The sequence below is a fragment of the Triturus cristatus genome, chromosome 8 (assembly GCF_964204655.1).
Source record: "Triturus cristatus chromosome 8, aTriCri1.1, whole genome shotgun sequence".
In the NCBI taxonomy this organism is placed as follows: domain Eukaryota; kingdom Metazoa; phylum Chordata; class Amphibia; order Caudata; family Salamandridae; genus Triturus; species Triturus cristatus.
Window position 1 is genome coordinate 305,486,561 of NC_140591.1, and position 13,644 is coordinate 305,500,204.

Here is a 13,644-nt window from a genome sequence, read left to right on the forward strand (position 1 = left end):
TAGGGATTTCTGATCATATGGGCAGCAAGGTCCTCATCACCCCTCACTTGTTAGAATTGACTACAATGCACACTGCAGCCAGTCGGACCTTACTCTCGGTCATCCTGGTCAAGGGTCAGCTGCACTCTAATTGCAAAGCAGTACAGCTTTCCTTTCTTCTAGGATATGTCACAGCAGCAGTAGTTTCTCCAAAGGACTTCAACTGTCTAAATGTTAAGGAAAACAGCAGTTTCCACACTCCTGTTCATAATAACAATTCCCTCTAAGCTGGTACAACAGAGCTTTTCTACAAAGTCACCACAATACAACTTAGTGGCTTAAGGGGTCCGCATATTTCTAAAACTCGGGGTTTTGGCAGAAAGCTTGGGCCAATCTATTGGCACTGCTAGGCTACAGAAAACAAAAAAAGAAAAATCACGAATCTAACTAACCAATGTGCAGTGCATCTTTATTGAGTTTTTTCGCAGGCGTTCACCAAAGAGCACAAGGGAAGTAAAATCTGGCCAGTAAAATATGGGTTTCTAGGGAGGAGGTGCAGACTGAGTGTGGTCTCTGTGGTTTCCGGGTGATCCCCAGAATAGCATAACCAGAGGATGCTCCCAAATGAACCTAGTATGTAGATCGAGCTGACTGCAGATCAGAGACCTGTAGTGAAAGGTCAGCTGCATCCAGGCAGACCACCTGGGCTTTCCAACCAGTTTAGGTCATGTCGTGTGTTTGGTAAGAGGTCTTTGTTAAAGGTACAATGCAGCCAAAACCCAGAAAAGGTTGAAAAGTCTATGGGTTCTCTAAGGCACTGCTCCAAGGGTTGCTATAAAAGACAGCAGAGACTGAATGGCCTCGTCATACCTGGGACTAGGTATGATAAGTCTGTGTGCTGTAAGCAAAGTCTTTGCTGAGGACACCTTTTAAAGTGCACTGCTCATGAACGCTAAGCACACCACACGTTGGACCAAACACACAAAATCATGGAGGACTGAACATATTTTACATGGAGTTGGTCAGTGTCCTCTTTTCTCAGTGTACAAGTAAACAAAGTCTATGGCTCTCACTGTAATCTGTTCTCATCAACCACCTCTCTACATATACTGACCTCCGTAGAGTTGAGCTAGCAAACGCAGTATGAAAGATTACTGCATATTACTGTTTTTGAATTCTTCATCTCCAAAGATGCACTTTATGGGCAATTTTTTAAAGGCTACATTTAGGAGTTGTGATGCATTTATGAGCTGTACCAAAAGTGTCATGGAGTCTCTTTAATATCTTTAAATTGCATACTCTGCTTCTACAGCTGTTGCTCTTTGAGAATTAAATTTCATGCAATGGCTGGAGCATAGGACTACTGGAAGAAAATGATGCCTGACCATAATAAATGCAGGACTTCATTAAACAGATTTACATTAAGAAAGGTAAAACTTGGCACACTGCAAGCGAGGTATGAACATACTTGTGAACTCACCTTGTCTTCAGTTGAGAGGATAGGTCATCTATGAGGACGATCAACTTTCCATTGACACTATGACCTGTTTTCTTTCATCTGAAATGCAATGTAGCACAAAGACATGTGATGTACAGAACTGGAGAACTATACAAAGACCCTTTTTTAGTTCACTGTATTGTTACATATCTAACTGCTTGCTACAACTTTTGCAGACTGCATCTATTATAGGTTTATATGCCAATTATAAATGTTCCACCTAGTTGCTGGGGTTGCAGTGGTGTATGTTTCCTCACAATTATCAATGTCTACAAGAAGTAAAATGAAACATTGGACCTGTAGCCTAAAACACCCTACCTCTCAGCCCCATCGCCAGATTTTAATTTCCCTCATGCATTGTATGCGAGAAATTAGCATAATTATATATACACTAAATCAGTTAAGTTTCTTTGTTTTCCTTAACCCTATGGTGAGGTTTGGTTGTTTGCATCTGAATCTATGTTAGACAAACTGCAAAACCACTGTTTTACGTAACATTTTTGCTTTTTTAGAAGACGTTCCTTAGATTCACAAGCTGTGCTTGGGTATACATCAATATTGCTTCCAGTCGTGCATGGATACCCATGCCATGCTTTTATGTAAAAGCATGGATAGATTTACAAGTGGCTGATTACATCCTTTAGAGGTACATTAACAAAGAAAGACAGGCTTTCTGTATGGAATGTTCTCCTGTCCAAGTTGTTAATTTGCTAGCTTTATAGCCTGTCTGAATGTATACTTACTCTTCCTTTAGCAATGCCAGATTTAGTGATTAATAAGTTACTTACCTTTGGTAATAATATTTCTGGTGGATGTTGAAATAGCTCTGCAACAGAAAGCCGTGCCACGGCTCCAGATCGACTTCCCTGCCTCACTGCATGTGACATCATGAGCTGTATCTAGCGCAGTCATGACATTCTGATGTCAATTCCATCTTTTTTCCAAGCCATTACAGACAGTGGCAGCAAGGCAGTGGAGAAAACTAACTTAGAACATTATTAAAATGCAAGACTACTCTTTGGAACAGGAAGGTGGGCAGATCGGTGAAGAATCTGCAACTAGGGAATTTAACAGAAAGGCTGTTACCAAGGCAAGAACAGCATTATTCGGATGTATATGTCTATCTGCAGAGTTCTCATCTCATGACTCAAAACCAAAACAATACACCAGTGGAGGTGGATTTGAAGAGATAATATAAATCAAGAGACGTGTACACATAGTTCCAGCAAAGTGCCACCATAACTGATCACTAGTTACCGTCCAACCCCCATCACAGCTAGTAATACTCCTGGACACTGGACACTGCCAAAGAAAAGAAACGGACAGTGCTCTGGCAATGTGGGTACAACATCTCCAAGAACACTAAATGTAGATATGGAATATGCTACTTACCAGTATGCATCTGTTCTTGGCATGTAGAGCTGCAGATCTACACACTTGTGCATAGATCGCCATCTGGTGTTGGGCCCGGATGTTTGCAGTTGTTTTTCCTCTTGGAAAGTCTTTGGAAGTCACGAGGTCGGTGACTCCTCCTTTGGATCGTATTGCGCATGGGCTTCGGCTCCATCCTCAGATTGTTTTTCGCCAGCACGGAAATGATGGAGCGTAGTAATAAACAGTGAAGATGCCCATGTGTGTTGTATCTAAATAAGATGAACTGGAACAGATAAAGGTAGCCGGGGAGGCGGGTGGGCGTGTGTAGATCTGCAGCTCTACATGCCAAGAACAGATGCATACTGGTAAGTAGCATATTCCGTTCGAGGCATATGAGCTGCAGATTACACACTTGTGCATAGATTATATAGCAGTACCCACCGTTAGCGGCGACCACCCGTATCTGTTGCAGTGGTTTGAAATAATGTTTTGAGTACAGCCTGGCCCACACTAGCCTGTTGCTTAGTTTGCACATCTACACAATAGTGTTTAGTGAAAGTGTGCGATGTTGTCCATGTAGCTGCTTTGCAGATATCATCTAATGGGATGTTTCCTAGAAAAGCCATTGAAGCCCCTATTTTACGTGTAGAATGGGCTTTAGGGGGAACGGATAGCATTTGTTTTGCTTTGTGGTAGCAAATCTGAATGCATTTGACAATCTACCTAGCTATCCCAGACTTGGAGATGGGGTTGCCCTTGTGTGGTGGAGAGAAAGAGACAAACAGTTGTTAGGTCTTACGGAAAGGCTGTGTTCTCTCGATGTAGTAGAGCAAGGCTCGTTTGACATCTAGTGTGTGTAGAGCTCTTTCTGCAACAGTTTGTGGTTGCAAGAAGAATACTGGTAGTTCTACAGATTGGTTTAGGTGAAAAGGAGAAATGACTTAAGGGAGGAATTTTGGGTTGGTACCGAGAACAACTTTGTTATGGTGCATTTGTAGAAAAGGTTCTTGAATGGTAAATGCTTGTATCTCACTGACCCGTCTGAGGGAAGTGATGGCTACGAGAAAAGCGGTTTTCCAGGTTAAAAATTGGAGTTCACATTTGTGCAATGGTTCGAAGGGAGGCCCCATTAGTCTGGTGAGAACGATATTTAGGTTCCACACAGGTGAGGGTGGCACTCTGGGGGGAATTATTGTTTTAAGGCCTTCCATGAAGGCTTTAATGGCAGGTACTCTAAAGAGTGATAGATGTTGTCTGTTTTGTAGGTAAGCTGCTACAGCTGTGAGGTGCAGGCGAATGGACGTATAGGCTAGATTACACCTTTGTAGGTGGAGTAAGTAGCTTATGATGTGTTGAATAGAGACGTCTAGGGGATTGATGGTGGTGTTGTGACAATAGACAACAAAACGTTTCCACTTGGCGGCGGAGCACGCTCTAGTGGTGAGTCGCCTAGCTTCCTTGATGACGTTCATACAGTCAGGGGGAAGATTTAGATAACCGAATTCTAGGACTTCAGGAGCCAGATCACAAGGTTGAGTTGAGCTGGGTCCGGGTGTCTGATCTCTTCATGGTTCTGGGTTAAGAGTTGTGGAGAGAGGCGTAATTTTTGGTGCGGTACTACAGATAGTTCCAGCAGTGTGGTGTACCACGGTTGGAGCTACTAGGATTAGTGTGAGGGAGTGTTGCTGTAGTTTGCGCACCACTAGTGGAATGAGTGGGAGAGGCGGAAAAGCATACGCAAATCTGCCTGACCAGTTCATCCATATCGCATTTCCTTTGGACAATGGGTGTGGATATCTGGCGGCGAAGCTTGGGCGTTTGGTGTTTTCGTGGGTGGCGAAGAGGTCTATCTGTGGATGCCCATTGTGAGAAAGATGCCGGGGCTAGCCAAGTCGAGGCGCTGAAGGAGTTAATTCCCTTCAGTCCTTCCCCTCTGCAGGATGAGGAACTGCCCCTTCAAGGCCGTAACCTATGGGAGACCGCAACGCCGAGACCAGGGGCGGAGCCTCCAACAGAAAAAGTAAACCCGGAAGACGCCGGGGGGTGCGTGTTCGAGAGACTGGAGGTGGAAGGAACAGAGCGAAGCACCCTGGAGGAACGAGGACGAGAAGCAGACGAAGGACGGGAGGAACGAGGATGAGAAGCAGACGAAGGACGGGAGAAACAAGGACGAGAAGCAGACGAGGGACGGGAGAAACGAGGACGAGAAGCAGACGAGTCCTGTCCTCAAGAAATAGAGACCGAAGCCACCGAGGGGGAGTTGTGGACGGAAGACTGGTGGACACCCCCGGAAGACGCTACAACGCCGCCGTAGCTCAGGGGAGTTGCGGCCCCCGCGGTACGTGGGTCAGGGAAGGGGCTACAAACAGAGAGAGGGAGGGGGGCGGGAGTCTGTGAAGCTATCGCAGAAGGGGAGGAAACGGAGGGAAAACTCACGAGTGTGTTCTTTATCTCCCCTCACTACCCTCACATTCCCTCACTTATTTCTGTTGTTTAGTCACCTACGTTGTAGCCCCTCACTTACTTGAACCAGCATTTAAAGCGAGGGGAACCCTCTTGGAGGGGGCTTAGTTCCCATAGTAAAACCATCACTCCTTTTCGGGTCCCACAACGCTTACTGGGCATCAACGGGGAACCACCCTTCATCCACGACTGGGGCGAGAAAACGGTGACGGTACCTTTAAAGAAGGTGATACTAAAGTACCGCGTACAGGACAAATGCAGTGACCGCCTTTTGTTTTCTTTTCTTTTGTGGGTTCCTGTCGCCGGGGTTGTACCATCACGTCCGAAGAAGACCACGAGCCAACTCTCCGCCAGACACCCTGGACCTCAACCCAGAACTCTAATTATTGTCGTCACCTACCATCGAGTGTACTATCCCACCGTTTCCTTTTTGACTTGGCGAAATAAATGACGCCATCATTCAACCCTCTTTAAGGCCTCCTCGCTTTATTTTCCGCCCATCCCTCTCACATCTGGTGTCAGAAGTGGGATCGGGGAAAATGGAGGCAACCATGAGGAAGATGGCCGAAAGCCAGGAGAAGCTAGAACGGTGTATGGAACGGTTCCTTGCCGTAGCCGAAGAGGACCGAGCGACTTTACAAAAATCCCTAACTGAGCAAAGCCAGACCCAGGAGGCCGTGATAGTAAAATTAGCCGATACCTTAGGACAACAGCGGAGTACAGCAGGGTTCCCTTCCGTCGTTCTACAAAAATATGTCGAGGGAGAGGACCCAGATTTCTTCTTCGCAAATTTCGAGCGTATGGCTCGAGCGGCTGGCTGGGGTCAGGAGAAATGGGGTCAATATCTCGGTCCCTTGTTGTCAGGAGATCTTCAAGCGGCCTATCAAGCCGTAAATCCATTAGGCCTTACCCCCTTTGAGGAAGTGAAAAGGAGCATACTGGAGAGACTGGGCATAGACTATGATACCTATCGTTTTCGGTTGCGCCAGATCAAGCAGGGCCCTCAGGAGACACCCCACGCATTGGCCTATAGGGTACGGGATATGGCTGATAGGTGGTTGAAGTCCCAGATAGCAACCAAAGAGGAGATATTAGAAAAGATATATCTGGAACAATATTTGGCTTCCTTACACCCATCAATACAGAAATGGGTGAGACAACATACTGGACTAAACATGGACAGGGCTATTGAGATAGCTAGTGCATTTTATAGGGCTCAGGAGTCCCAAAGGGGACGTGAAGACACACACTGGAGACATTCTACGGTCGCTACAAGGACTGCCCGACCGGCCCCACCTGTACGTAGGCCCGATCCAGTCACTCCGTCGCCCGGACCCGTTGTCATGTTTCCCCGTGCTCCCCCTCCACCAGGCCCGAAATGTTACACTTGTGGTAATATAGGTCATATAGCCCGTTTTTGTCCACAAAAGGAGGAACCCATGGAGGTGGGGCTGGTACGAAACTATTATTGCAGCCCTGCTGGGGCTCGTCTTCCCTATCACCGAACTGTGACAGTGAATGGAGAAGAAAGGCAGGCCCTTGTGGATACAGGAGGTCTACAAAGCGTGATCCAACCACAAGCTGTCCCGGGGGGGGGGGGACCTATTCCCAGAGGACATATAACCATTCAGTGTGTGCATGGGGATAGTCGACAGTATCCCACCACCGAAATAGAGGTACAACACCACCCCTCCCTGACCGCAGTGCCACTGAAAGTGGGTCTCATCCCTCGCCTGCCTGAACCGTTTGTCATAGGTAACGATTACCCCCACATGCCAGACCTAGTCCAGGAGTCATAGGCGGAAGGGGAGGAATGGAGAAAATCCGCACCCTTCTCCCAGGTCTCCGAATCGGAGTATACACCGGGAAAATCCCGAAAAAGCGGAAAACAGAAAAAAAGGGAAAAGAAAATTACGTGAGCCAAGTAAACTTGACCCAGGGCAAAGATGCTTTCGTATGGTCCAGTGAGCCCGGGTTTCGGGAGGCACAAAGAGAAGATCCTGCCTTAAGAGAAGCCTGGAACAAGGCCACAGAGGAAGAGGACCCTTTGCAAGTAGGTCCGCAATTCTTTGAAAAAAAGGGACTCCTTTATCGAAAAGGAGGGAGGGACACCCCGATACAGCTGCTGGTGCCGCAAGCTTACAGAGAGAAAGTTCTGTTTCTGGCCCATAGCCACCTATTAGGGGGACACTTCGGGGAGGAGAAAACCGAAGACACGAAACTGAAAAGGTTTTATTGGCCAGGGGTCTACTCCCAAGTACGGAGATACTGCAGGGAGTGTGCCGTATGTCAAAAACACAGTAGGGCCCTACCAGCCAGGGCTCCGTTACACCCCTTACCCAAGAACCCTTTTCCCGAATGGGTATGGACATCATAGGTCCCCTTTTACTCTCCCGCAGTGGCTGTCGTTTTGTACTAGTGATGGTTGATTATGCCACCCGTTTTCGAGAAGCGGTGGCCTTGCGTCAACCGAATACCGCTCACATCGCTAAAGCCATGATCAATATCTTTTCGAGAGTAGGGTTCCCTAAAGAACTTATTACTGATCAAGGCACTTCCTTTGTGTCCCGCCTCATGAGGGAAGTATGTGCCTCCCTGAATATTAAGCATATACGAACCTCGGCGTACCACCCCCAAACGGACGGGTTGGTGGAACGCTATAATGCCACCCTCAAAACCACCCTAAAGAAATTACTGAATTTGGAGACCCGCAAATGGGAGGACATGCTCCCTTTGGCTCTATTCGCTATTAGGTGTCAGGTCCAAAAAAGTACCGGGTTCTCACCCTTTGAACTCTTATATGGCCGACAGCCTCGTACTCTGTTGGACATGCTAAAAGAAGTCTGGGAAGAAGAAACTGAAGGTGGAAAACCACTGCCTGAGTACGTGCTGAATCTAAAAACCCATTTAGGACAGATCAGAAGTATAGTTCAAACCCACATGGAGCAGGCTCAGGCCTCGCAAAAAGCTCAATATGATAAAAAAACCAAGCCCCGTTCCTTTGCACTTCATGATTATGTGCTCCTGATGCGACCCACCTCAGACCACAAACTTTTGGGGCAATGGCAAGGACCTTATCGTGTTATAGAACAGGTTACCCCGGTTACTTATCGCTTGGAATTGGATCCCGGGACAAAAACCAATACCCAAATCTACCATGTTAATCTTTTAAAGAAATGGGAGGGGCCTTGCCCGTGCACGTAGGACTCAGCCACAATCCTGAACCCCTATATCTCCAAAGCATAGACGCAGAGTTGTCGAGGGTACAGAGAGAGGAGTTCGAGGCCCGGCTTCAGCCCTTCCAGGAGGTGTTCTCCCTTTTGCCCTGGAAGAACCTCTTTAACGGAACACGTCATAAACACTCATCCAGGAAAAAAGGTAAAACTACGCCCCTACCGAATACCAGAAGCACGTAGGCAAGCTATAGAAAAGGAAGTACAACAGATGTTGCAATTAGGCATTATTGAACCCTCTCACAGCGAATGGAATTCGCCTATAGTACTTGTACCCAAACCCGATGGGTCCATAAGATTCTGCATCGACTTTCGGGAGGTGAATAAAATCTCCCAGTTTGATTCCTATCCCCTCCCGAGAGTCGATGAGCTGGTGGAACGGTTAGGGAGTGCCAAATACATTAGTACCCTGGATTTATGTAAGGGGTACTGGCAGTTTCCCTTGAGCCCTGCCGATCGAGAGAAAACAGCCTTCTCCACCCCTAGTGGATTGTATCACTTCACGGTTCTCCCGTTCGGGCTCCACGGGGCCCAGGCCACGTTTCAACGGCTCACGAATATGGTCCTTAAACCTTGTTCCGCCTTTTCTGCAGCCTATATAGACGACATCGTCGTCTACAGCACGACATGGGCCGAACATCTCACACATCTAGAAAAGGTAATCAGGGCCTTAAGGGATGCCGGGCTCACTATTAATCCCGCCAAAAGCAAACTGGCGGCACGAACAGTAAAGTACTTGGGTCATCTGTTGGGAGAAGGTTATATAAAACCCCAAAATGAGAAGGTGTCTGCCATTGACAACATTCCGTTTCCCCGGACCAAGAAGGAATTAAGAGCATTTCTCGGGATGTTAGGTTACTACCGGAGATTCATCCCCAACTTCTCTCAACAAGCCTCGCCTCTCACAGATCTTCTCCGAAAGAACATACAGACGGAGAAAGACTTAAAACATCCCACCCCTGTCCTTCTCCACGCTTTCCACTCTCTGAAACGGGCCTTAACCTGTCACCCAGTATTACTCAGCCCTGATTATGCACGACCATTCATCTTGCAGACAGACGCGTCAGACGCAGGCTTAGGCGCAGTACTTTCCCAAATAGACCGGCAAGGACAGGAACGTCCTGTCTTATACATCAGCAGGAAATTGTACCCCCGTGAGAAAAATTATGCTGTCATAGAAAAAGAAGCCCTCGCTATTAAGTGGGCCATTGACTCCCTGAGATATTACCTGGAGGGGAGGGAGTTTACGTTATTCACCGATCATGCCCCGCTAGAATGGCTGTCCAGAAATAAGGGACACAATGACCGAATCCTGAGGTGGTTCTTAGCTTTACAGCCCTACCGGTTTCAAACCAAACACAGGAAGGGCAAGGATCAGACCAACGCCGATTACCTTTCCCAGTATCCGCTTGGGTGTATTCTTGCGGGCAAGAATGTAAGGGAAGGGAGATGTGAGAAAGATGCCGGGGCTAGCCAAGTCGAGGCGCTGAAGGAGTTAATTCCCCTCGGTCCTTCCCCTCTGCAGGATGAGGAACTGCCCCTTCAAGGCCGTAACCTATGGGAGACCGCAACGCCGAGACCAGGGGCGGAGCCTCCAACAGAAAAGGTAAACCCGGAAGACGCCGGGGGGTGCGTGTTCGAGAGACTGGAGGTGGAAGGAACAGAGCGAAGCACCCTGGAGGAACGAGGACGAGAAGCAGACGAATGACGGGAGGAACGAGGACGAGATGCAGACGAAGGACGGGAGGAACGAGGACGAGATGCAGACGAAGGACGGGAGGAACGAGGACGAGAAGCAGACGAAGGACGGGATAAACGAGGACGAGAAGCAGACGAGGGACGGGAGAAACGAGGACGAGAAGCAGACGAGTCCTGTCCTCAAGAAATAGAGACCGAAGCCACCGAGGGGGAGTTGTGGACGGAAGACTGGTGGACACCCCCGGAAGACGCTACAACGGCGCCGTAGCTCAGGAGAGTTGCGGCCCCCGCGGTACGTGGGTCAGGGAAGGGGCTACAAACAGAGAGAGAGGGAGGGGGGGCGGGAGTCTGTGAAGCTATCGCAGAAGGGGAGGGAACGGAGGGAAAACTCACGAGTGTGTTCTTTATCTCCCCTCACTACCCTCACATTCCCTCACTTATTTCTGTTTTGTCACCTACATTGTAACCCCTCACTTACCTGAACCAGCATTGAAAGCGAGGGGAACCCTCTTGGAGGGGGCTTAGTTCCCATAGTAAAACCATCACTCCTTTTCGGGTCCCACAACGCTTACTGGGCATCAACGGGGAACCACCCTTCATCCACGACTGGGGCGAGAAAACAGTGACGGTACCTTTAAAGAAGGCGATACTAAAGTACCGCGTACAGGACAAATGCAGTGACCGCCTTTTGTTTTCTTTTCTTTTGTGGGTTCCTGTCGCCGGGGTTGTACCATCACGTCCGAAGAAGACCACGAGCCAAGTCTCCGCCAGACACCCTGGACCTCAACCCAGAACTCTAATTATTGTCCTCACCTACCATCGAGTGTACTATCCCACTGTTTCCTTTTTGACTTGGAGAAATAAATGACGCCATCATTCAACCCTCTTTAAGGCCTCCTCGCTTTATTTTCCGCCCATCCCTCTCACACCCCCACATCTGAAAGTACGGGTGTAGAACTTGTGGGTGGAGTTCCCACTCGTGGATTTGTTGTGTTTGTCTGCTGAGCAGATCTGCCATAGTGTTTGACTCCTGGGACATGCTGAGCTAGGAGAAAGATTTTCTGGGGTATGGCCCATCTCCATATGCTCTGTGCTAGCTGAGAGAGCTGTGGAGAGTGTGTGCCGCCTTGTTTTTGAATATAGTACATGGCTGTCATGTTGTCTGTGTGGATTAGGACTGCCTTGCCTGAAATCTGTGTTTGAAAGGATTTTAGGGCTAAGAAGACCGCTAGTAACTCCAGATGGTTGATGTGGAGTAACTTTTGTTGAGGTGTCCATGTGCCCTGCACGGTCAGATGTAATAGATGAGCTCCCCAGCCGGAGAGCGATGCGTCTGTGGTTAGTACTATCTGGGGAACCGGGTCCAGGAACGGTCGACCTGTGGAAAGGTTTGTGGTGGTCCACCACTGCAGAGAGCGATGGGTGCGACCGTCTACCAACACCAGATCTGTTAATTGACCCTGGGCCTGGTTCTATTGGCGCGCTAAGCACTCTTGGAGAGGACGCATCTGGAGTCTTGCGTGAGGTACTATGAAGATGCAAGAGGCCATCATCCCTATTAGTTGCATAAACACTTGAGCTGGAAGGGAGTGTTGAGCTATGAATTTTGCATGTAGAGCCTGAATGCTTGTAATCCTGGCAGGATTGGGGTAGGCTAGCGCTTTTGAGGTGTCTATGGTGGCACCGAGGGCGGAGATGGTGGAGGAGGGGGAAGGTGGAGGAGGTGGGTAAGGTATTCTGAAAGGAGAGGTAGCAGAGTCCTTCCTCTTTGGAGGTGGAGCAGGTTTATCCAGCTGTCTCTTCTTGATGGAGAGCATCAAATGTCCGGTTTTAGGATCCTTAGTTAGTGTTTTTTGTAATGGATCCGGTGTAAAAAGTTCTGTTGATGTTGGTTGGTCCGTCGGCGCCGAAGGCGTCGGGGCAGTTGGTTTTTTGGCTTTATCCGCGCTGGTTCGTTGTTTGGAACTATGCTTGTTAAAGTCTGATTGTTTGGTCGGCGCCGAGGTGGATTTCGGTTTCGAAGTGTCGGTGCCGGTGGCCTTGTGTGCTTTTGTCGGTGCCGAAGATGGTGTTGGCACCGAAGAGCTGGAGCTGGTTCTCGACACCGAGTGTTTCGGTGCGGGGCTCGGTGTCGAAGCGGAGGGCATTTTCTTTTTCGGTGTCGAAGAGTGTTTATCGGCACCGACGGTGGGCTGGCTCGAGCCCGAGCTGCCGGAAGGCTTAATCGGCTTCTTTACCGGGCCCGAAGGTGCGGTGTGGGAAGCAATGTCCTTGGTCTTGATTAGGCCCGGAGGCGAAGGCGTGACCGAAGCCATTTTCGGTGCCGGGGAAGGTGGGGGGGGGGGGGGTAGATTAGTACTCACGACCCTCTGTGCCAGAGTGATGTCCTCCACATCTGAATCGTCGGCTTCGGAGGCGCTGACGAGTCCCTCGTCGGTGTGGTGTTCTTCTGGAGCGTCGACGCCTTCCCTGAAGATGTCATCCGGAATCGTCATTGACGAGTGTGCCTTCGGTCTCGAATGGTTTTCTTGGACCGGAAGGACTTACAATCCGGACAATCTCGAGCCTCGTGTTCAGGGAAGAGGCCGAGATTGCATACTTCGTGGAGATCGGTGTGGGGGAACTTGGACCCACATCGAGGGCACTTCTTGAAGGGAGTCCTTTTCCATTAGCCAGGACCGGAGCTTGGGTAGGCCCAAAGGCCGTCGTCGACGACCGGAATCAAAGGTTTTTGCCGATGAGAGGCGCGTCGAGTGGGGAGATCACGATCGAAAACAATATCGCGAGTTGGGTTGAGGATTGCGCGTCGATCTTCGAACTGGAAGCTGTTCGGAACCGGAGCGCGAAGATCACATCAAAGCCCGATGGCAGAAAAAAAAACAATCTGAGGATGGAGCCGAAGCCCATGCGCAATACGATCCAAAGGATGAGTCACCGACCTCGTGACTTCCAAAGACTTTCCAAGAGGAAAAACAACTGCAAACATCCGGGCCCAACACCAGATGGCGAACTATGCACAAGTGTGTAATCTGCAGCTCATATGCCTCGAACATATTTTTTAACAATGCAGCAGGACAAAAGTCTGTTTTTGAGCCGCCCCACCCTTCTAGGGAGCTGCTTATCCAACAAAGATCAGCCAGACCGAACAAAACTCATAATCCCATTGAAAATAAATAAATAAATAAATAAAGGCACTGCAGCTCTTCTCCTTTCACCTCTTTGGTAGAATACAAAAATTGAAAGAGTATGGAAAGGAAAAGAGATACACATTAGGAACCCTAACACATGAGACAGAACGAAACAAAGGGTGGATCCATAGATAAGAGCCGTATTTTGAAACCGAACAGTTGTGAAGACCAGACAATATTTAGAGATAAAGTAGAGCAGTCAAAGTCAAAT

General features: G+C 48.7%; 1 protein-coding gene across 1 annotated transcript in view; it reads right to left on the bottom strand.

Annotated features, from left to right (window-relative positions):
* Positions 1 to 13,644, bottom strand: part of ZDHHC20 (zDHHC palmitoyltransferase 20) — a 337,926-nt gene that overhangs the window by 31,159 nt on the left and 293,123 nt on the right. Inside the window, exon 12 of the mRNA XM_085621583.1 lies at positions 1,460 to 1,537. Within this exon, the coding sequence (XP_085477709.1) occupies positions 1,500 to 1,537 (38 nt within the window). The 3' untranslated portion in view covers positions 1,460 to 1,499. The remainder of the gene's footprint in view (positions 1 to 1,459; positions 1,538 to 13,644) is intronic.